This window comes from Delphinapterus leucas, chromosome 3 (assembly GCF_059928025.1).
Source record: "Delphinapterus leucas isolate spDelLeu-1000000601 "Yukka" chromosome 3, BTC_Dleu_Yukka2, whole genome shotgun sequence".
Classification (NCBI taxonomy): domain Eukaryota; kingdom Metazoa; phylum Chordata; class Mammalia; order Artiodactyla; family Monodontidae; genus Delphinapterus; species Delphinapterus leucas.
The window spans coordinates 152,463,712-152,488,561 of record NC_143131.1 but is presented as its reverse complement, the minus strand read 5'-3'; the positions used below and the strand labels follow the sequence as shown (position 1 = coordinate 152,488,561).

Sequence of the window (24,850 nt, the reverse complement as noted above, 5' to 3'; positions counted from 1 at the left end):
CCTAAATACTTTAGCATTTGTGTCCAACAAAAGAGAACATTTCCCCCCATAACCACAAAACTATTACGCCTCAATAAAACAGTTCCCTGGGGCTTCCCTGGTGGTCCGGTGGTAAAGAATCCACCTTCCAATGCAGGGGACTCGGGTTCGATCCCTGGTCAGGGAACGAAGATCCCACATGCTGCAGGGCAACTAAGTCCACGTGCCACAACTACTGAGCTCCCACGCCTCAACTAGAGAGCCCGTGTGCCGCAAACTACAAAGCCCACACACCCTGGAACCCACGCGCCACAACTAGGGAGAGAAAATCCGCACGCCACAACTAGAGAGAAGCCCGAGCCCGCACGCTGCAACAAAAGATCCCGCATTGCCACAACTAAGACCTGACGCAGCCAAGAAAATAAATAAATATTAAAAAAACAATTCCCTTATATATATATATTATTTAATATTCTGGCCACATTGAAATTTCCGCAACTGTTCCCAAATTATATTTTACAGATGGTCCATTCACACCAAGATCCAATCAGAGACCTTGCATTGCATTTGGTCATTATGGATCTTAAATCACTGAGTTTCCATTCTGCTCATCTGCAAAATGGGAAAAGAATAATACATACCTCACAGGGTACACAAATTAGACATAATACATGTTAAGGGGTTAGGCTAGTGCATCCAAAAATGTACACTATTATTATTAGCTTCCTTACTGGACTTGCTCTGCTCAAGGCAGCAGTGCATTGGGATGGAGTGTCTTGAGATGTCAGTAGCATGGGCTAGAGATAATGAGGCAACAGGTCCCAGCATCCTCAGGGATGTAGACCCACAAGCTGCATTTTGCCCAGCCCTGGCCTGGGGATGGAGGGAACCAGTCTCACCTTGACCACCTTCAGCACCCCCGATTCCTGGTCCAGCCCATGCTCCCCCTGGAAGCTCTGCTCCCTCAGGAACTGCTCCACAGCCTGCACAGTCTCCAACACCTCTTTTTTCCACTTCTGGCTGGGATGCAGGCAGTGAGCCACGAAGGAGTTCAGCCTGGAAGCTGGGGTGACAAAGAGCTTCGGGGGCACTGCCATCTCTGTCTTGAGAGTACCACTGGTGGCTAGATATATACCCACACACCTACCCAGCTCCTGGCACACACACTCTTCTTTAAGGGGACTCCTCCTCAGCTGACCTCCAGCACCCTGTGGAATAAAGGACCAGAGTGCAGAGGAAACAAGGGGTGTCTGGCTGACCAGGGGATCCTCTTCCTGGAGGCCATTCACTGCAGCTGGGCTATCGAGGGACACTGGGTGAAACCACATTAACAGGCGGGGCTTTTAGTCACCCTTTCTGCTGTAGGTTTCATTTCTCACCTCTTAATTTTCCTTTTACAACTTGGAAACTGAAACTGGCTTGAGGATGGCTCTGGGAAAGGCAACTCCCCCAGGAGATGGGAGCTGGATGGTATCCACCAATCCCATCCCCACAACCTTGTCACCCAAAACAGGCTCAGTAAGAGCAGGCACTCGCTGGAGGTTGGGCTGAACAGTGGGAATTCTAGGGTTCCGCAGAACAAACTCTGGAATTCCAGTCTGCCCTTTGCCAGACTCTTAACCTCTCTGACCCTCACAGAAATAATCCTTAAAATGGGTTTAAGAATAATACCTACCCCATAGGTTGTGTGGATTAAGCAAGAGACCATTTAGCAGAGAAAACATTAAGTAAATGCAAGTATTGTTATTCGTTCACTGGACATCTATTGAGTGCTGGCTGGGTGCCAGACATTGTGCTAAGAAGACAATGTAAGACGTGGTTCCTGCCCCAGGGGCTCCCAGAGCAGTGGGGGAGACGCAGGAGACACAGAGAGTCCAGTGTCCTGTGTACTAGGAGAAAAGAGGGCACAGAAACTTGGTGGAAATTCAGGCAGAAGAGTTTCTTTGGGGTCACCTGTGGTGTCAGTGAACACCTGCTTGAGATGAGTCTTAAAAGACTGGGAACGCGGCCAGGAGACAGAGGGCACAAGACAGGATAAGGCTGAGAAGTGTGAATCATCCTGGTATGTGCCAGGACTCGGCTGTCAGATCCACGTTGGCATGGAGGGCAGGGAGGGGAGAGGTGAGAGCTGTGCCTGGACAGGTGGGCAGGGATTGAAACTCGGAATGCCATTCATTCATTCATTCAACAAACATTTGTTGCGTGCCTGCTATGTGCCAGGCAGGTGTCCTGGGGATACGGCAGTGAATAGGCAAAATTCTCGGACTGCAGAGAGCTAACCCTCTAATGGTGGAGACAGATAATAAACAGGATAAATAAGTAACATTATAATAATTAAGACGGTGATAAGTGCTAATCAGGAAAATAAAGCAGGGAAAGAGGTTAAAAGATACTGACTACGTGTGTGGGGGGGGTGAGAAGTGGCAATGTTCAGGGGTTCAGTCTCAAGAAAGGTGGCTAGGGAAGGTCTGAAAAGGAGACATTTGAGCAAAGACATGAAGGAGGCGAAGAGTGAGCGGTATGTATGTCAGAGGGAAGAATGAGAGAAAGTGGGACTTCCCTGGTGGTCCAGTGGGTAAGATTCCACTCTCCCAATGCAGGGGGCCCAGGTTCGATCCCCGATCGGGGAACTAAATTCCACACGCATGCCGCAGCTAAGAGTCTGTATGCGGCAACTAAGAAGTCCACACGCCCCAACGAAAGATCCCGTGTGCCGTGACTGAGAGCCGGCTCAGCCAAAAATTAAAAAAAAATAAAATAAATTAAAAAAATTAAAGAAGAATGGGAGAAGGAACAGCAAGTGCAAAGGCCCTGTGGCGGCAGTATGCCTGGTGGGATTGAGGAATAGCAGTGTGACTGGAATGGAATGATCAAAGGGGGAGAGTGGGAGGGGATGAGGTTTGAGTACAAGTGTAGGGGGCAAATTGTGTAGGATCTTGAAGACTACTAAGACTTTGGCTTTTACTCTGATTGAAATGGGGAACCACTGGGGAGTTCCAAGCAGAAGAGGGACATGGATGGACTTTCATTTTAACGGTATCACACTGGCTGTTCGTGGGAAGATTGGATTAAAAGCAGAGGGTGGGGAGTGGAGGTGAGAGCAGAAGCAGGAATTCAGTTAAGAAGCTACTACAACAGTCCAGGCAAGAGATGTGGCGCCTTGGATCAGAATGGTAGCAGTGAAAGGTAGGGAGAAGTGGTATGATTCAATTTTCTTATTATGGAAAATTTCAAACAGGAACAAAAGTAGAATAATACAATGAACCTCCATGTACCATCCCCCATCTTCAACAATTATCAACCTGTAGACAGTTTTTTAAATGTTTATTCAGGTCTTCTGCCCATTTTTATTTTTATTGGCCACCCGGCACGCGGGATCTTAGTTCCCCAACCAGGGATTGAACCCATGCCCCCTGCAGTAGAAGCACAGAGTCCTAACCACTGGACCACCAGGGAAGTCCCAACCTACAGACAATCTTGTTTCAATGATATCTCCATCCACATCTCCCCTCCTGTATTATTTGGAAGTGAATCCCAGACCTCATATCATTTCACTGGCTATATTTTGAGTATAAACAGGTCTTGCTAAAGGATAGAGTGTGATGTGAGAGAAAAATTAGAGTCAAGGACCACTCTAAGGCTTTTGGCCTTAGCACTGGAAGGATGGAATTGTCCTTAACTGAGAAGGGAAAGACTGGGCCAGGGCACAGTGTAGGCATGAAGGTCGGGAGCTCGGCTTTGGAAGCAAACTTGAGTGTCTAGTGAGAGAGATCCAAGTTGGCTAGGGAGTTGCATATTTGAGTATGGATTTCAGGGACGAAGTCTGGGGTTGAGATACAAATTACCAGCATAGATATATTTAAAGCCATGAGGCTGGATGGGTTCACCAAGGGAGTGAGTATAGAGCAAGACAAGAAAAGGACCAGTGACTGGGCCCTGAAACACTTAATAGTATTAAGTGATTGGGGAGAGGCAAGCATCCGGCAAACAAGAATGCGAAGGAGTAGCCAGGGAGGTGGAAGAAAAATCAGCAGTGTGTTTTGATAGCCAAGTGGAAACATTGTTCTAGGAAAGAGAAAGTGATCCACTGGGTCACATATCAGGTGAATCTGCGCTGACTTTGTCCTGAGGGCAGTGGCAAATCAGAGGAGCGACCAGAGGTGAAATGACCATTCTGGAAAGACTGGTCTGGCTGCTTCTGTGGGGAGGATGGATTGCAGGGGCCAGGGGTAGATATGTAGGGAAACGTGTCAGGACACTGTACAGTGATCCAGGTGAGAGGGAAGGTGACCCGGACTTGGCCGGAGAAGGGATGGGATTCTAGGTCTACCTTGGGGGGAGGGTGAACAGGACTTGGTGACTACAGGTAGGAGGTGAGGGAAAAGACAGGATGGCTATCAGCTCTCTGGCTTGGGTACCTGGGTAATGGATGGAGGGTACTGTTAACAAAGGGAGGAGGATAAAAGGAGGAGTGGGAAGTGGGGAGGTCTACAAGGGTAGCTGTTTAAGCCAGAGAGCTTAAAAAAGTTGTCCACATTGCCTAATGCTTCCGATAAGTTCAGGAATATAGGTCTGAGAAGCACCCAAGAGGCTACTGGTGATCATTGTGGGTGAAATGTAAGGGAGAGCTGGGAGCAGAAGCCAGATTTTAGGTGCGGGGTTGAAGAGTAAGTTGGGTGAGGAGGATGGAGACCAGGAGTGTAGATAACACTTTCAAGAACTTTGTCGTGAAAGGGAGGAGAAAGACCAGGTGTTAGCTGGAGGAAGTGGTGGGGTGGAGGGTGTTTGTTGTCTTAAATGCCATTTGGGGGAAAAAAAAAACCCTCAATCATGACACGTTTCAATTTAAACTTTCCAACTGGCTAACCCCAAACGGAAAGAATCACATTTTTAATTACATAAATTCTAAAAGTCTCCATATTTTCAAAGTTTGGTAGTGCCTGGTCCTTAAACAGTCCTATATTATAACTGTTTAAAGAGCAGTGGCAATTTCGCAAACCAAAGTCAACAATAAAGTGAGATTCCAAACATTTGTCCTATGTTTATAATGACAGATAATGAGCTTCAAGGCAATATAAAAGTTATTCAAACAAACGTTATTCAAACATTCAGACCTTACGTCTTAGTTTAAAACTTTTTTTGAAGTATAATTGATTTACAACACTATATCGGTTTCAGGTGTACAACATAGTTATTCAATATTTTTACAGGTTGTACTCCATTTGAAGTTATTATAGGCACTTCCCTGGTGATCCAGTGGTAAAGAATCTGCCTTCCAATTCAGGGGACACAGGTCTGATCCCTGGTCGGGGAACTAAGATCCTACAGGCGGCAGGGCAACTAAGCCCGCGTGCCACAACTACTGAGCCCATGTGCCCTGAAGCATGCAGGCCACAACTAGAGAGAAACCTCCACACCCCAACGAAGAGCCCACGTCCTGCAATGAAAGATCCCGCACGCCTCAGTGAAGATCCTGCGTCTCGCAACTAAGACCCAATGCAGCCAAAAATAAATTAAATAAATAATAAACCTTTGAAAAACTAAAGTTATTATAATATATTGGCTCTATTCCCTGTGCTGTACAATATGTCCTTGTAGCTTATCTATTTTATACACAGTAGTTTGTACCTCTTAATCCCGTCCTCCTATTTTGCCTCTCCCCACTGGTAGCCACCACTTTGCTCAATAGACTTTACATATTAGTTTTGATTCATTTCATTATTCATTTTCATGAGATATCTGGGAGTTCAGCAGCTTTCAAGATTTCGAAAGGGGGAATTCCCTGGCAGTCCAGCGGTTGGGACTCTGGGCTTTCACTGCCAGGGACCAGGGTTCAATCCCTGGTCTGGTATTTAGGAACCTGCAGGCCTTGCAGAGTGGCCAAAATAAGGAAAAAAAAAAACGATTTAAAAAGGGAACATGGGGCTTCCCTGGTGGCGCAGTGTTTAGGAGTCCGCCTGCCGATGCAGGGGACATGGGTTCGTGCCCCGGTCTGGGAAGATCCTACACGCCGCTGAGCGGCTAGGCCCGTGAGCCATGGCCGCTGAGACTGCGCGTCCGGAGCCTGTGCTCTGCAACAGGAGAGGCCACAACAGTGAGAGGTCCGCGTACCGCAAAAAAAAAAAAAAAAAAAAAAAAAGGGAACATGCAGTCGATTGTGTATTGGTTTTATGGTTTGTAGAAATGCCACGTAGTTGGGCACATTTCTATGGCGGTGGGGGAAGAGCTAGTAGTTAGGAAGGGTGTGGGCTGGGTTTTAGGAAGAGGAAGATACATAAAGATGGGTTTTCTCTTAGCTTGTGTTCCTCCAAATGCAGAGCCTGAGACAAGGAGTTGCATGAGACTTGTTTTGGGAAATGATCCCAAGGGACAGGTGTGGGGGATTGAGAAGGAGGAAAAAACAGTCCAAGAAATATCATGAAATTGATCACTACTGTGGGCAGCTGAGCTTTGATCCCACTGGGGACCCTCTAAGGAGCAATGCAGAACGTGCCTCAAAATTATCCACCTGAGAGGTGGAGGAGGGGAGTATGCACTCGCTGCACTCACTGGTTGCTGTCTTTCAATGCGCCAAGGCTTACCCCCTGGGGTGTTAACTCCCTGGAACTTCCATATTTGCTCAGAATTACTTGGAAGGCTTGTTAAGACACAGATTGCTGAGTCCCACTACCAGAGAACCTAACTCAGGTAATTCTGGGCTAGTTGCTGAGAAGTTTTATTTCAAAGAGGTTCCAGATGATGTTGATTCTGCTGGTCTGGGGTCCTTACTTTTGAGAATCAATAACTTAGAGGTTTGAGCTTTGAAAGGTGACAACATGGGGGAGAAGGAAAGTTGACTCAAAGTCATGGAGTTGTGAGCCAGCATTCAGTGTTCTGGAATTGCAAGTGTTTGGCCACGTCTGGTATGTTCTGAGAGTGACGAGGAGAGACTGAGAGGTCAGCAAGAGCTAAATGGTCAAGAACCCTGAATGCCAAGCAAAGGAACTTCAACTTGATTCTGTAGGTAATAGGAGCCATTGGAGAATTTTAAGCAGGGGAGGATTCTGTTTCTATTTATGCTTCAGAAAGAGCACAGTGGTCTGGGTAGAAAGGGGTGAGCTAGGGGGACATGACCATAGAAGTCTACAAAATGAACAGCCTGATCTTGGCACTCGTGGGGATGTGGGGCCTCTCTTAACGAGCATGATGGTGTCACAATCCTTGATGTGCAGTCTGAGAAGCTATTGATTCCACAGTTTCTGGCCCCGGAACCTGACTATCTGATCCTCCATGTAAGGTCCTCCAGCCTCTTCAATCTTCTCTTTCAAGTCGTGGATGGAGTCATCAGGGTCAATGGTGTAAGGCTTGCCCTGGCCACTGGAGTCCTTCATGAAGACCTGGATCTCAGGGGGGAAGGTCTCCAGCACCTGGAGGCTCCTGAAAGGAGAGACAGTGGTGTCCACTGGGGCCACATGTCCTCTTGTTTTCATAGTTTTGCCTTTCCCAGAATGTCATATGGTTGGAATCATCCAGTGTGTAGTCTTTTCAGACTGGTTTCTTTCAACTAGCAATATGAATTTAAGCTTCTTCCATGGCTTTTCATACATCACCACTCACAGTAACAAATTATTTTTTTCTTGTGATGAGAGCTTTTAAGATCTACTCTCTTAGCAACTTTCAAATACACAGCAATATTGTTAGCTATAGTCACTACATTATACATGACATCCCCAGGACTTATTTATCTTATAACTTGAAGTTTGTACCTTTGGTCCACCTTCAGCTATTTCACCCACCTCCCACCTCTGGCAACCAGTCTATTCTATGTATCTGTGAGTTGTTTCTTCTTTGCTTTTAAAGATTCCACATATAAGTGATCTCATACAGTATTTATGTTTCGCCCTCTGACTTAATGCACTTAGCATAATGCCCTCAAGGTCTATCTGTGTTGTCACAAATGGCAGATTTCCTTCTTTTCATGTGGCTGAATAAAATTCCATTATCTATCTATCTATCTATATCTATCTATCTATCTATCTATATCTATATGTCACATTTTCTTTATCCATTCACCTGTTGGACACTTAGTTGTTTCCTAGTCTTGATTTGCCTATTTTATTTTATTTTTTTACACACACTGCATGACATGCGGGCCTTAATTCCCTGACCAGGGATCAAACCCATGCCCCCTGCAGTGGAAGTGTGGAGTCTTAACCACTGGACCACCAGGGAAGTCCCCTGCTTTGCCAATTTTAGAATCAGGTTATTTGTTTTGGTTTGTTTGTTTGTTTGTTTTTTGCTATGGAGTTGTTTGAATTCCTTATAGATTTTGGATATTAACCTCTTACCATACATGTGGTTTGCAAATATTTTTTCCCATTCCTAGGTTGCCTTTTCATTTTGTTGATTGTTTCTTTTGCTCTGCAGGAGCTTTTTAGTTTGATGTAGTCCCATTGGTTGCTTTTTGTTTTTGTTGCTTGTGGTTTTGTTGTCATACCCAAAAAATCATCACCAAGACCAATGTTAAAGAGCTTTCTCTTTATGTTCTCTTCTAGGAGTTTTACAGTTTCAGGTCTTACATTTAAGTCTTTAATCCATTTCAAGTTAATTTTTACAAATGGTGTAAGATAGGGGTCCACTTTCTTTGTTTTGCATGTGGATATCCAGTTTTCCCAACACCATTTACTGAAGAGACTATCTTTTCCCTGTTGAGTATTCTTGGATCCCTGTCAGTTAGTTGCCTGTATGTGTGTGGATTTATTTCTCGGCTCTTGATTCTGTTGCATTGGTGTATGTGTCTGTTTTCATGCCAGTACCATACTATTTTGATTACTCTAGCTTTGTAGTATAATTTGAAATCAGGAAAAGTGTTGCCTCCAGCTTTGTTCTTCTTTCTCAGGATTGCTGTGGCTTTTGAAGTCTATTGCAGTTCCATACCAATTTTAGGATTGTTCTTCCTATTTATATAAAAAATGTCATTGGAATTTTGATAGGGATTGCACTGGATCTGTAGATTGCTTTAGGTTGTATGGACATATACTCTCTGCGTGAGATGTGCATGTAAATGATTTGCCTAAGACTTATTAAAGCAAAACAAAAAAAGTCAAAGAAACTGCTACATTAGAAAATACTAAACATGTAGAGTATGGGCGGCTGGTGTGTGCTCGGGATGACCCAGCCCCCTCCAGGCCAGAGAGGTGGGTGGGAAGCAGCAATTACAACAGACAAGGATGACCCTCCCTGTTTACCCCTCCCTCTGGGCCCATTTTCTTCCGGGCTGCATCGTTTAAACTCAAAACACACTTTTAATATAGGGCCCTTGTAGCCATCTTGTTGTGCTACTCTTCACAACCCATGAGCAGGGTCACAGGAAACTGTAAACAGGTCTGGCTTTCCATGTTACCACTCATACAAGCCAGTGCTTTTCCCACTTGATCTACAGATCACAGACACGTGAGGATTATGCAAAAGAACAAGAACAAAGCTTTATTATAAGTTTCACATCGAAACAGGGTCCACACGAGGCCCAGCCTGGGAGGAGGTGGACACTGATGGCCTCGCCACAAAATTATTGGCTCAGGCCAACTTCCTCCTCTTAAACCCCAAGGTAATGAATCGTGACCCGGAGGAGAATGACTTGGTCGATGGCCCAGCGGTTTGTTGTCCAGCCAAGCGCTTGGCAGGTGATGAGGGGGCCCTAAGAGCAAGGCTGCACCTTGCTGTGCCCACTGCGGAGCTGGGGCTGATAGTAGTAGAGGCCGGAACCGACACACCCCTAAAGTCAGTCTTGGCTGGGCATGGGTTGCGCCCTCCGCTGGAAGTAGGGGGGCCCTGCCTGGGTGCGCCCACGGGGATGTGACCTAAGATGGGCCCTCCCGTAACACTGAGAGCTGCAAACATGCAGCTCAGATCTCGGGCAGCCGCTCTGCTCCCAAAACCCAGCTGTGTGCTGGCATGGGTGCCCACGGTGGAACTTGTGGATGATGAACCCACAGAAGATGTTTGTGCGGGGCCGCCCGAAGCTGGGGGGCCTGGAGCAGAGGCAAAGGCTGAAGCTTTCCTTTTCCTATGCTGGGGAGAGCTGCCACAGGCGGTGGTTCCTCGCTGCTGCCAATCAGGGCCCCCAGGGATGTGACTTAAGATGGAGGCAGTAGTGCCTCCAAACCCAGGCTTCTTCTTAGGGCTGGGTCCCGTGGTCACCATGGGGTGGCTCTGGTGAGGAGGGCCCCAGGAGTTCAGGCCCACGCTGCCCCCTTTGCTGTGTGTGGTGCTCGGGGGTCCCCTCGTTGCTGTTGTAAGGCTGAGAGCTGCAAACATGCAGCTCAGATCTCGGGCAGCCGCTCTGCTCCCAAAACCCAGCTGTGTGCTGGCATGGGTGCCCACGGTGGAATTTGTAAATGATGAACACCCAGAAGATGCTTGTGCGGGGCCGTCCGAAGCTGCGGGGCCTGGAGCAGAGGCAAAGCCTGGAGCTTTCCGCTTCCTATGCTGGGGAGAGCTGCCACAGGCGGTGGTTCCTCGCTGCTGCCAATCAGGGGCCCCAGAGATGGGCTGGGTAGTGGCTCCAGGCTGCAGAGGAAATCTCAGAGTTTGGGTGCGGGACCTGAGTGCAAGCAAGCTGGTGGTGACTGTGACTGAGGATGTGCTGTCACTGGGGGGCGTCTGCCGGGCCTGGGTCGAGGAGAAGAGGCTCCCACTGGAGCCAGGGGCGGACCCCAAGAGGAGAGGATGGGAGGGTGGAGTGGTGTCCATGGGGGTGACCTCAGGGTCAGAAGCAGCCTGGGGTGCCAGGCCCGCAGATGTGCCGGGTGAGGGTCTGGAACTGACAGTACACGTAACGGGCAGGCTTGGGGAGGGGGCAGTAGGGCTGGTGACGGGAGGGAGGTTCTGTGGGGTGAAGACAGGAGAGTCCACACACATGGGTTTCCTATGCTGGGGAGAAATGCCCAGGTCCCCGATGGCATAGGTCTCACCCCGCAGCGCACTGTTGATGCGCCTGAAGGCTGCTTGCTTCTCTGAGTCTAGGTCTTCAGCGGTGACCCGGAAACCCGGCTCAGGGGCTGGGGGCAGCCTCAGAGGCTCCCCTCGCCGGTGCGGCAGCAGAGGAATCCTGCGTTTTCGGGGCCTGGGACTGTCAGATGTGCGGGAGCCCTTCCTCCAGGGTCCTTTCTGCCCTCTTGCTGTCTCTGCATTTTTGTCAGGCTGGCTTTTCCTCCGGGAAACCACCGGAGCTGCAGAGGGCGATGGAGGGCCCTCCTCGCCCCCTGTCTTTGTAGACATCTGGGGCAGCCCTTGCGGTATAGCGGGACCCCTCCTTCTTTCCACTGGCAGGAAACCTCGGGTGGAGCTATATGAGCTCGTGATGGCGTTTCTTTGGGGGCAGGAGCTCATACAAGAGGTCTGCTGTTTCCTGGCGGATCTGTCCTCTGCCCACTTGGCGTGGAGGTCTCTCTGCAGAGGTCCAGACCTGGGCACGAAGAAAGAGCCCCCCAGGGGCCTAAATGCAGATCGTGCGTCCCCGGTGTCATTGGGGCCGCTTCTCTGGTCATCGTTCCTCACTGTGACTGTGGGGACTTCCTCCTGCTTGGCCATCCCTTGCCCCCTCTCTCCCAGGGCCCTCAACACCGTCTTCTCGGTGCTGTAGTTCGGGACACAGCTGGGTGTCGTGGCCGGCACTGGCTGCCCCTGCGCCACACTGGCAGTGACTGTGTCCACTGCGGACGCTGAGCTGCGGGACGTCGTGGAGGTGCGAGCACCCATCACTGCCTTCTTCCGATGGCCTCGCCTGAAGATGGAGATAAGGATCCCCATAAGGAGTGCAGCGTCTGCGGGATGGTAGAATGGGGTCTCAGAGACTCTGTGGCAAAGCGCAGATGCAGAGTCACTGGACACTTGTGGGCTGGCCTGCGAGTGGATAGCCGGCCATAGACAGCTGGGTGGCCCGGGCCGGCCACGGGAAGTCGGTGGGCGCGGGGAGCGGGCTGGGGGCAGCCGAGCCCTCCTGGCAGGTGCTGGTCCCCCAGTGCCCGGGGCGGGGGTGAGGGGCAGGGCCTACCTAAGTAACTGCTCCTAGAGAACTTAGGTGAGGTCGGTCCGTGGATACAGAGCTGGGCTCTGAGCACTCTCCTTCAGCTGCCAACTCGGCCAAAAGTGGAGTGCGCTCTCTTTGGCCTGTTGCCTTTTTATACTCTGAAACCTGTGAGCGAACAATGGGCGTGCGTTGGTGGGGCGCAACAATTTAGGGAGGGGTGGCGCATGCGCAGAGTACACGTCAGGCCCTGGGGCGCACAGGTGAGGATGCGCGCCCCTGGACCGTCTAGCGCTTCTGAATCTCCCCGGGGGTCTGAGGGCTGGAGGTGTTTGCCTTGAGGGTGATGAGCTTCTTGGCAGGACAGCTGGCCCTTCTCCCCTGGCCGCGCCCCAGTGCTGTCGGGGTAACTAACTGTACTGGACGGGATCCCCGCCCAGCAACGCGGAGCAAGGTTGCTGGCTGTGCAGCTCCCACAAGAGGCGGCAGCTTTGGCAGCAGCGCCTCTGCGTTCCCCTGGCGCCACTGGAGGGGAGAGCCGCTAAGAACGGAAGTGCCCACACCATCCAGATCCTGCTGGGGTGACACCTGAAGTGGTGGCCAGGGCTGGCTGAGAGGGCCATACTTACCATATGACCCAAAAACCCACTCCTAGGCAGTTAACCAAGAGAAAAACTTTTCACAAAACACAAATGTGAATGTTTTAGCTATCTTGTCCACAATTCCTAAATATAGGACTATTGAGGTTATCCAATTTTCTTGAGTTTGTCATTTTTTAATTGTTCTTGGAATAACACTATGTATACGTATTGTTTCACAGTCTAGAGTTAATATTTTACCAATTAAATAAAATTCAGAAGGCTTACATCCATATAGATTCTTTTACCTTCCACTCTTTGTTATAGCTGTCATATGTGTCACCTTTATATGACTTCAACGCCACCCTCTGAGACTGTGGTATCCTTTTTTCATACATATACAGGGAACTCCCTGGCGGTCCAGTGGTTAGGACTCAACACTTTCACTGCTGGGGCCCCGGCTTCAGTCCCTGGTAGGGGAACTAAGATCCCGCAGGCCACGCAGGCGTGGCCAAAAAAAAAAAAAAGTCATACATATATAAAATAATGTAAGAGGATAATTTTTCCAGATACTTGCCATTTTTGTTGCCCTTCCTTTGTTCCTGAAGTTGCAAGCTTACTTCTTTCTTGTGTCATTTCACTTCAGCCTGAAGAAGTTCCTTTCATGTAATGTTTTTATAGCAAATTGTCTGGTGATGAATTCTCTTAGTTTTCTCTCATCTCCATCAGACTTCATTTTGGCTTTTGTTTGGCTTTCAGTCTTTAAGGATATCCTTGCTTTAAGGATATCATATCCTGGTTTGGTCTTTTCCTTTAATACTTTAAAGATGTTATTCCATTCTTTTCTGGTCTCTGTTTTCTGATGAGAAATCACAGTCCTTCAAGTTGACATTCTGTGATGTATAACAGGTCGGTTTCCTTGACTGCTTTCAAGATTATTCTTCACCTTGGCTTTTTTATCAGATTGTGTGTCAGGGTGAGGCTTTCTGAGCTTAGGTCTGTGTCTCGAAATCAGTGCCGTTTTCAACTATTCTTTTCCTCATATATTTTCTTCTGCACCTTTCCTTCAGACCCTCCAACGGCACAAAAGGTAGAACTTGCAATATTGTTTCACATGTCTCTGAGACTTAATTTTTGTTCAGTCATGTATCCTCTTTGTTTTTCAGATTGTGCCATTTCTATTGATCCATAAGTTTTCTGAATCTTTCCTCTGTTTTCTCTGTTCTGTTATTCAGCCCATCCAGTGAATGTTTGCTTTTGGATATTGCATGTTAAGTTCTAAACTTTCCATTTGCTTCTTTTTCATAGTTTGTACTTCTCACTGAAGAACTTCTTTCCATTAATTTCAAGAGGATTTACCTTTAACTCATGGAGCATGGTTGTAATGGATGCTTTGTCTGCTAATTCCTCCATGTGGGTTATTTCAGGGCTGGGTCTGTTGATTGCATTTTTCTCTTGAGAATTTGTCACATTTTCCTAGTTCTTTGTATGCTCCGTTGTGTGATTTTGGGTGGTATCCTGGAAAGTTTGCCTATTATGTTTCGAGACTCTGGTTCCTATTAAAATCCTCGGGAGATTGATACTTTTCCTTTTTCTGTGGTTTTTATTAAGCAATTCATGAACCTATGGTCAAACAGGTATTGTGCCTTGTCTTCTGAGTTGTTCCAGTCTTGGTGCAGTTTTCAGGACACTGCTGTGCTGTTTGTGTCCACATGGTGCACGTACCACTCAGGGGTTAATCTCGGAATTGAGTGGCGGTTTATACTGTAGTTCACTTCCGCAAGCCTCTATTCTGCCTCGTTGGCTCTGTCTGTGCATGAGGCTCAGGGGGATCCCAGGACTTATGTGGGCTCGTACACAGACCTAAATAATCTCCTCCTATAGCTCTCTCCTCTTTGGAATTCTACCCACATTCTCAGGCTTCAGGGGCCCCTCCTACATGTTCCTTAAAGTGTTTAAGCCGCCATGCTGTCATGCAGTTCCCTATGACCAGGTTGACCTTTCAGGTGAAATAGCAAGAGAAAAGAAAGGAAAATAATGGCATGCCCCCACACTCTTCAGACAATAGGAGCCTCTTAACCTGTTCCTTTGTCCAGAGACACAGGCCATTTCTCAGTGAAGGCCTCTGCCATCACTGAGGTTGCAGGGGAGATGTGGTAACTGGGGAGAAAAAGACCAATGGGGATGACCCCCCTCACTCCTCAACATCCAAGCCCCCCACTTTCTCACTTGTCTGGCTAGAAATAAAAGGTTGATCCCATGGTTTTAACTTTCAGCTGTTGCTGGACTTTGCGTGCCTTGCGTAAGCTGGGAGACAGAGGCAGGAAAAAAACCCACCATAATCACCCTGTTACGGGCTGTTATTCAACTTTGGACTTCCAGGCCCCATCTGCCTGTTAGCGTTCACTTCTTAGAGTTTCAAGTGCATGCTGTTTGTCCTCTATCTTGCTCCATGCGGCTCTCAAGCCCTCGTAATATGACCACAGTTCTCGTGCCACATGTAAACATTCGAACACTTTGCAGATACTGAATTAAAAATCTATTATTTACATTGACTCCACCATTTTTATTTTCCTGGTGTGTTCATTAGAAAATTCAAAATTACATATGTGCCTGGCATTATGTATTTTTTGGTGAGCAGTGATCCAGAGGATGGAAATGTATGCCTCCTTCGACTCCTTCAACTTAACCCCACTCTGGGGCAATGTCCCAGCCAGGCAGAAACTGCAGGTGGAGCTGGAGACCTTGAAGAGTTTGGCTATACTTCCAGCTCAGCCCAAAGCCCAAGGATGATTCTGGACTTTCATTCTGACTCGTGCATTTCAGATCTTTCTGGGTTTGGACCTGGTATATATGTCCCTCCCAGCCCGCCCTGCCTGCCCCTTCAGTTGTCACCCCAGCAGGATCCGGTTGGCTTGGGCACTTCTGCGTTTTTTTTCTTTTTTTTGCACTTCTGTTCTTAGTGGCTCTCTCCTCCAATGTTACCAGGTGGGAGGGCAGGTGGACGCACAGGCGCTGACGCCAAATCTGCCACCTCGGGCGGCGGCTGCTGAGCCAGGTACCCTGCTCTCCAGCTTTCCTGCTCTGGTGGCCGGGGACCCATCCTGTACAGTTAGAGCCGGCCGGGGGAGAAGGGGCAGCTGCCCTGCCAAGAAGCTCATCACCCTCAAGGCAAACACCTCCAGCCCTCAGACCCCCGGGGAGATTCAGAAGCGCTAGACGGTCCAGGGGCGCGCATCCTCACCTGTGCGCCCCAGGGCCTGACGTGTACTCTGCGCATGCGCCACCCCTCCCTAAACTTTTGCGCCCCGCCAACGCACGCCCATTGTTCGCTCACAGGTTCCAGAGCTGCATCCCAGCAACAGGCCAAAGAGAGCGCACTCCGATTTTGGCCGAGTTGGCAGCTGAAGGAGAGTGCTCGGAGCCCAGCTCTCTATGCAAGGACCGACCTCACCCAAGTTCTCTAGGGGCAGTTACTTAGGTAGGCCCTGCCCCTCACCCCCGCCCCGGGCACTGGGGGATCAGCACCTGCCAGGAGGGTTCATCTGCCCCCGGCCCGCTCCCCACGCCCACCAACTTACCGTGGCCGGCCCGGGTCACCCAGCTGTCTATGGCCGGCTACCCACTCGCAGGCCAGCCCACAAGTGTCCAGTGACTCTGCATCTGCGCTTTGCCACAGAGTCTCTGAGGCCACATTCTACCATCCCGCAGACCCTGCGCTCCTTTCTGGGGGTCCTTATCTCCATCTGCAGGCGAGGCCATCGGAAGAAGGCAGTGATGGGTGCTCGCACCTCCACGATGTCCCGCAGCTCAGTGTCCGCAGTGGACACAGTCACTGTCAGTGTGGCGCGGGGGCAGCCAGTGCCGGCCACGACACCCAGCTGTGTCCCGAACTACAGCACCGAGAAGACGGTGTCGAGGGCCCTGGGAGAGAGCGGGCAAGGGATGGCCAAGCAGGAGGAAGTCCCCACAGTCACAGGGAGGAACGAAGACCAGAGAAGCGGCCCCGATGACACCGGGGGCGCACGATCTGCATTTAGGCCCCTGGGAGGCTCTTTCTTCGTGCCCAGGCCTGGACCTCTGCAGAGAGACCTCCACGCCAAGTGGGCAGAAGACAGATCCACCAGGAAACTGTAGACCACTTGTATGAGCTCCTGCCCCCAAAGAAACGCCATCACGAGCTCATATAGCTCCACCCGAGGTTTCCCGCCAGTGAAGAGAAGGAGGGGTCCCGCCATACCGCAAGGGCTGCCCCAGAAGTCTGCAAAGAAAGGGAGCGAGGAGGGCCCTCCGTCGCCCTCTGCAGCTCCGGTGGTTTCCCGGAGGAAAAGCCAGCCTGACAAAGATGCAGAGGCAGCAAGAGGGCAGAAAGGGCCCTGGAGGAAGGGCTCCCGCACATCTGACAGTCCCAGGCCCCGAAAACGCAGGATTCCTCTGCTGCCGCACCGGCGAGGGGAGCCTCTGAGGCTGCCCCCAGGCCCTGAGCTGGGTTTCCCTGTCGCCACTGAAGACCTAGACTCCGAGAAGGAAGCAGCCTTCCGGCACATCAACAGTGCGCTGCAGGGTGAGACCTAGGCCATTGGGGGCCTGGGCGCCATGCAGCCTTCCTGTCCCTTTCTGCTGCCTGCCGCAGGGGCTGCTTCTCCGCAGAAAATGTTTCATAGTTATTTCTATTTTAATATGATCATGGTACATTAAAATGTATTAGTGCTTGCCTGTGAACACTAAGGTCACTTGACTTGTAATTGTCTATGTTGTTCTATATTTTTGTGACTAAAGGCATTACTTGGGGGAATGAAAAGAATATCTTGAAGCGATTTTGGCTTTTGATCTGCCACTAACTCCTATTTAACCTTAATTCAGGCGTCGGATTCTTTGACCCAAGGAAACAGAATAGTATAAAAAGAAAGAATGTGAGTGTCAGATGGTGGCAGTGATTAAGTATAGCAAGAGACGCCTTTGCAAAAGTTACTCTTGGTCCCAGAAGACTCTCACTTAGCTGTGTGACCGTGGGCAAGTCACTTCACCTAAATCTCTGAATTATAGGGCTGTGCTGATGATTTAAAAGTGACTGAGCACGGTGGACACTCGGAAATCCTGGGTTCTCAATAAAGCCACTGCCCTGCTCTTTGGTCCTTTGGGATTACTATATTAGTAAAATTTATACTTGACAGTAATTTTAGCTTAAAGTTTATTTTGTCTATTTCATCTCAGGCTTTTGGCTAAGATCAAGTGTAGTATCTGTTCTTGTCAATTTAAATAGCAAGAGAAAAGAAAGGAAAATAACGGGCATGCCCCCACACTCTTCAAACAATAGGAGTCTCTTAACCTGTTCCTTTGTCCAGAGACACAGGCCATTTCTCAGTGAAGGCCTCTGCCATCACTGAGGTTGCAGGGGAGATGTGGTAACTGGGGAGAAAAAGACCAATGGGGATGACCCCCTCACTCCTCAACATCCAAGCCCCCCACTTTCTCACCTGTCTGGCTAGAAATAAAAGGTTGATCCCATGGTTTTAACTTTCAGCTGTTGCTGGACTTTGCGTGCCTTGCGTAAGCTGGGAGACAGAGGCAGGAAAAAAACCCACCATAATCACCCTGTTACGGGCTGTTATTCAACTTTGGACTTCCAGGCCCCATCTGCCTGTTAGCGTTCACTTCTTAGAGTTTCAAGTGCATGCTGTTTGTCTTCTATCTTGCTCCATGCGGCTCTCAAGCCCTCGTAATATGACCACAGTTCTCGTGCCACATGTAAACATTCGAACACTTTGCAGATACTGAATTAAAAATCTATTATTTACATTGACTCCACCATTTTTATTTTCCTGGTGTCTTCATTAGAAAATTCAAAACTACATATGTGCCTGGCATTATGTATTTTTTGGTGAGCAGTGATCCAGAGGATGGAAATGTATGCCTCCTTCGACTCCTTCAACTTAACCGCACTCTGGGGCAATGTCCCAGCCAGGCAGAAACTGCAGTGTGTCTTGGAGAAGGTCTTTTGCATTGAGATAGTAGGATGCTCTTTTAGCTTCAAGAACTTGGATGTTGTTGAGTTTAACCTGGTATAAGTTCAAATTAGAGTGTTTTAATTTTAGGATGTTAAAGGTAATCCCCATGGTAAACACAAAGAAAAGAGCTATAGAATATTCCCAAAAGGAAGTGAGAAAGTAATTTAAATACTGTATTGTAAGAAATCAGCTAAACACACACAACGAAAGAGAGGAATGCAGGAAATGAGGGGCAAAAAAGCTTTGGGCAGATGGAAAAGAAACAGCACAATAGCAGAAATAAGTCTTTTTTTTGTCAGCAATTACTTTAAATGTAAATGCATTAAACTCTCCAATCAAAATACAGAGATTGGCGGAATAGGTAAAAACATATGATCCAACTATATGCTGTCTACAAGAGACTTACTTGAGATCAAAAGACTCAAGCAGGTTGAAAGTTAAAGGATAGAAAAGGGAATTCCAAACTCAGCGAGAAAACTCAAATAGTAACCAAGAGAGCAGGAGTGTCTATACCAATATCAGACAAAATAGACTTTGAATTTAAAATGGATCAAAGAGTTAAATATAAGAGCTAAACTATACAAATTTCTGAAGAAAAAAAGGGATAAATCTTCATAGTCTTGGATTTGGCAATGAACTCTTAAATATGATAGCAAAGGCACAGACAACAAAAGGAAAAAGAAATTGGACTTTATCAAAATTAAAATCCTTTGTGTTTCAAAGAACACCATCAAGAAAGACATAATACAACCTTCAGAATGAAGGAAAATGTTTGCAAGTCATATATCTGATAAAGCCTAGTATTCAGAATATGTAAAGAACACTGGCAACTCAACAATAAAATGTCAAATAACCAAATTTTAAAAACGAGAAAAAGAATCTGCACAGATACTGCTCCAAAGAAGACACAAATTGCCAATAAGCACATGAAAACATGTGCAAAATTATAAGTCAAAATTATGCAAACTGAAACCACAGTGAGACACCACTTCATACCCACTATTGTGCCATATAATTTTTTTAAAAACAAGCGTTGGCAATGATGTGGGGAAATTGGCACTTTCAATCATTGCTGGTGCAAATACGAAAAAGAAAATAGTTTGGCCGTTCCTCAAAAAGTTCAACACAGAGATACAATATGGCCCAGGAACTCCACTCCCAGGTATATGTCCAGGAGAAATAAAAAACATACGTTCACACAAAAACTTGTACATGAGTGTTATATTGTCGTATCATTATTCATAATGGCCAAAGAGTGGAAACAACCCAACTATTCGCCAACTGAGGAATGGAAAAATAAAATGTGTTATATCCATACAATGAATATTATTCAGCCATTAAAAGGGTGAAGGACAGATACATGCTACAACCTGGATGCACCTTGAATACATTTTGCTTACTGCAAAAGTCAGACACAGAAGTCCACACATTGTGTGGTTCTATTCATATGAAAGGTCCAGCATAGGAAAATCAATAGAGACAGAAAGACCCAGGGCTGGGGTGAAAGGGGTGGACAGAATGAGAATGACTGATACTAGGTATGAGGTTTCTCTTGGGGATGATGAAAATGTACTGGAATTAGAGATGTTGATTGCAAAACCTGAGTACACTAAAAGCAGCTGAATCACACAGTTAAAAAAAATGTGAATTATATCTCAATCAAAAGATAATATGACAACCTTTTTATAGTCATTACTCTTGATCAGTTTCAGGATGGAATTCTCACAGTGACTTCAATGGAGTGGCTTGTATGGGATGATATTTGAGGCTCAACCCTTTGGGACTAGATGTTCATTTTGAGCTGTTGAATGACGGTGAGGGCCAGCCAGTATATTTTCTTCACGGAGGATCAATCCCCATATGGTATCCTTGGTTTGAATCCTTGTCTTTTTCTCTTCATATTCCTGAAACAAGCTCCTAGGAAATACATTCACAATAGTGAGAGGTGTTGACATCTTCCTGGCAAAAGTCTTATTCACAGGTGAAACTTCAGATCTCCTTATTACTAGCTGCCCGGGGAGTCCCCTGAATCAAAGTAGGGCTTATGAAGATGGACCTTGCATTTTAGCGTGCACTTAAAATACCCAACAGGCTGATCACATGGGGAAAATAACTTTATTTACATGAGACAAGTACAAAGTCAGCACAACACAATGAGGGAGAGTATGGGTGCTGGTGCCTGATGGCCTGAAATCAAATCCTATTCGAACGCCATGTGTACCTGGGAAGGTTAGTTACTTAGCTCTTCTGTTTCTCAGTTCCCTGGCCAGGGATATGGAAATATTAGTAGGACCTGCTTATTCGTATTATGTTCTGAGGCTAAAAATTAGTAAATACAAAGCCTGAAGAAAAATGATGGGTACTTCATAAGTGCTACCTACATAAATGTTCAAGTATTAAATGCCTGGAAGAATAAGTAGGTTGTCTCCAGAAAGGGCACCTAGGAGGCTACAAATAGGAGGATAGAGCCTACTTTTTCACATTGATGACACGAGTAAGAAGTTTTAGAGCTCATGGAAAGAATATTATTTCTTGTGATGCACTGTGGGGTGGGCAGAGTAGGGGCTGTGACCCATATTTTATGGTTCAGGGCACTGAAATTTAGGCAGATTGAGTAACTTGTCTAGCGTCACAACACTGATGAGTGATGGGTCTGAGGCAGGGGAGGGACAGAGATTCCGGAACACATGGACATGAGATCATACCCTGGATACACAAACCAAGAGCTCTCCTCACTCCCTTTCCCACATCCTCCTGCCCCAAGAATGCTGCAGGGAGACAGCTGGTACTCGGAGGAGGTGCCTGGCCCAAGAGAATGGCTCAAACCTGGACCCACCTCCTGGCTCTACGTTTCAATCCCTGACCCCAAATACAGTGTCTTTCCCCCAAATGCAGACCCCCTGATGGACCAGGGTATCCAAATATGTGTGCATCTCCCCTCCCTTCCCCCTCAGCACTTGATTCTAGCAGCTGATTTGCAGTGAGACTTCCTGGTGGTCAGGTGACCACCCTGAATGACCAGTAGTCTACTTGACTCCCTAACTGACTCAAAACCCAGGACATTCCAAACCAACTGCCCACATGACAGTTGCACAGAGAATTAGCATCATCTTCAACTGATCAAACCCGGATGATGAGCAGTTAATATTCATTAGCTGGGAACAGGGTCTACTGGGCTCGTGTTTTGGTGGCTTAACACATGAAGGTTACAGGCCCCCAGGGTCTCACTGACTAGAAACTGACCAATCGTCTGAGCAGCTTGGACTAAGGCCTGGCTAAGAGCGGGCAGTGGCTGCACGGGCTCTGAGTGGGCACCTTCCCTGCCCAATCCTCCCTCAGCCAGATCCAGGCTCTGCTGTACAAACTACAGCCATTGCTCCTGAATCTACTTGCTGGTATTAGTTCCACAGTACCTTCAATGGAGTGGTCAGTGGGGGTGCTATTTGGGTCCCTACCCTGTTGTTTGGCCAGATGCTGATTCTGATGTGCCTGAACCACCGCTGCGGATGGCCAGCAGATTATCTTGATCACAGATGATATTCTTGTGCATCCTGTGTTTGATTCCTTTATAATCTTCCTTTTCTTCTTGGTACCCGAGTCATGATCCTGGAAAACACAACAAAAACTGAGAGAACTATTGATATGTTGCTGGGAGAAGACCATGCAGAGGTGTCAATTCATTCCCAGGTCACACGTCTGTTCTCTTTGTTCACCAGCCTCCTAGGGGAGTCTAGGGGAGTCACGTGAATCGAAGCTGGGCTGAGAAGAGGGTGTTGCAATGTGGTGTGCACTTAAAATAGCCAGCAGGCTGACTGCACGGGACATGACTTTATTTAGTGAGATAATATAGAAAGGGAGCACAGCACAGTGACCGACAGAGTGGGGGCTGGTGCCTGATGGTCTGGATTCAAATCATACCAGAAGCCACATGAACCTGGGAAGGTTATGCAGACCCTCTGTCCTCAGTTCCTTGTTCTGTGATAGTGGAAATGTTAATAGGGTCCACTTATTAGTATTACATGATGAAGCTTAATACAGCAAATCAGGTAGACCCTGATGAAAAATGATGCTTACTTCATAAGTGCTACCTAAGTGTTCAAATATTAAATGTCTGGAAGAATAAGCAAGAAATGTGGTAGTGCTGCCTCCAGAGAGGGGACCTGGATGCCACAGGGCAGGGGAGTGGGGAAGGTTATGGGTGTGATGCTTTAGAGCTTGTGAAGAATATCTGTCATCATCTCCTGTGATCCCCACATCAGCCCCGTGGGGAACTCATGGCAGGTGCTGTGAACCATATTTTATGGTACATGGCACTAAAATGTTGAGATTTTAAGTGACTTTCCCGGAGTCGCAAAGCTGATGACAGATGGATGTGGGACAGGAATGTAGTTGGTTCCCTGGGACAGAAATCCCTGAACCCCTGAATCCTCTAGATGGTGCTCTGGACTCCTGAGCCCAGGGCTCCCCTCCCTCCATCCCCCCAAGCCTCCTGCCTGCCCCATGGTTGCTCCAAGGACAGGAAGGGTCTGAGCCAACAGGAGGGCCCAAGCCTGACCCACTGCCTCCCTTACATGTTGATCCCTGACCCCACAGCTCTTAAATATCCCTGAAAGAAGGTCCCTTGAAGGATCAGGGGGTCCCATCTACGTCCCTCCTCCCTCAGCGTCCTCACACACTGGGTGAGCCTCCTGGTGGTCTGACCAGTGGTCGGCTTGTCTCCACGTGGCTCAGAGCCCTGGTCTCTCCAAGCCAGTTGCCCACATGGCACGTCTCTAACAAATTAGCTTGGTCTTCAACAACCAGCCCTGGATGCACAGTTAGTGCTGATTAATCAGGACAGTGGCCTGCTGGGCTGTGCTTGGTGGTTTAGTGGGTGAAGCTGGCGTGCCCCACTGTCGCCTATTGATGTGAGCAACTGTCTGAGTAGCCTGGGCTACGGCCTGGCTGGGGAGGGGCCGTGGCCGCACTGGCTCTGAGGGCGCACCTTCCCTGCTCATCCTTCCTCATCAAAATCCAGCCCCTACAAACTCCTCATCCATCCCTAGACCCTGCAGTGGCACAGGAGAGAGGCCCATGCCCTTCTAGAGGGACCCCTCCATAGCCACAGCCTAGAGACCCCATCCCAGGACTGTCTCTGAGGATGACCCAGGCCCTCCTAATCTCTGTCACCAAATGTTCATTCCACTAACCCGATGGCATTGTCCCTTCTCTCCACGTTCCCAGGCAGCGCCCAAACACCCAGTGATCCTGTCCACATCAACCACTGGAAATACCGCCACGAAATCCCAGTTTCCTTCCTTTCTGAAAACCTCTAGGTTTAGACTGCTAATATTTGCTTTTGGATTTTGACATCGACATTCAGAAGTGTTTAGCCTGGAATTTCTCCTGTCCTGTAATATCTACTGCTGGTATGACATCAGTATTCTCCTGGTCCGATGAAAGCAGTGTGGGTGTGTTCCCTCTGTATCTGTTCTCTGGAAGAGTGTGTAGGAGACGGGCATCGTTTCTGTCTTAAATGTTTGGTAGAAATCAGAGGAAGCCACCTGGCCCTGAAGTTTGTTTTGTGGGGAAATTTTTTTGGCATCTCTTTCTAATTGAAGTTTACTTGGTGTATTGTACAGGGCACAGATCTTAAGCATAGAGCTTTATGGTTTCTTGTAAATATAAACACATCTGTTACCAACACCCAGTTCAATATACAGGACGTCCCCAGCACTCTGGCCGCCCCCTGTCGAAGAATAAGTGCTAACTTATTCGGTTATAAGAATGAAGTCAGTTACTCCATGTATATTCCAAGTGCAGTGATTTACACACAAATAACTCAAAATGAGTGTGGCAGCACAATGAGAAAGTAGTGGAGGGTGCTGGAGGGCTGGGAGAATCCAGTCCCTTTGGGATTTCCGCTGTGGAGGTGGGGCCAGAGTAAGGAAGCTGAGAGGAGCTTCTCTGAAGCATCTGGGCTTTTACAGAGGGAAGAACTACTGCTCCCCAGAGTGCAGCGCCCATTGTAATTCACTGAGCCCTCCCTTTGCGGAGGGTGCTTTCTATACTTGTGTGTTATTTTACATAGAAATGTTTAAAAAAATAAAGAGGAGATCAATTTTGTTTGATGTAACAGCCTTTCACTGTTAAAAGTAAGACATATATCTAAAATTATGCTAAATATGTACAGCTCCGACAGGAAGTAACCGGCACTCACTACCTGACTCAGGAGCGGAGGCGGAGCAGAGAGGCGGCCCTCCTTCCTTGGCCTCGTGTCTCATTTAAGCTGCCAGACG

The 24,850-nt window shown here is 48.0% G+C and overlaps 1 protein-coding gene and 2 pseudogenes across 1 annotated transcript; 2 read left to right on the top strand and 1 right to left on the bottom strand.

Moving 5' to 3' along the window:
- Positions 1-3,789: 3,789 nt before the first annotated feature.
- LOC149749774 (2'-5'-oligoadenylate synthase-like protein 2) lies at positions 3,790-24,765 on the bottom strand. The gene is made up of 2 exons (XM_089908521.1): positions 22,028-24,765; positions 3,790-7,395 (listed from the first exon to the last, which is right to left on the bottom strand). Exons 1-2 carry the CDS (start codon positions 22,120-22,122, stop codon positions 7,200-7,202), a joined length of 291 nt encoding a protein of 96 aa, XP_089764647.1. The 5' UTR covers positions 22,123-24,765; the 3' UTR covers positions 3,790-7,199.
- On the top strand, positions 10,505-18,164 carry LOC149749775 (putative POM121-like protein 1; annotated as a pseudogene).
- LOC149749776 (U2 spliceosomal RNA) lies at positions 17,767-17,872 on the top strand (annotated as a pseudogene).
- Positions 24,766-24,850: the final 85 nt, after the last annotated feature.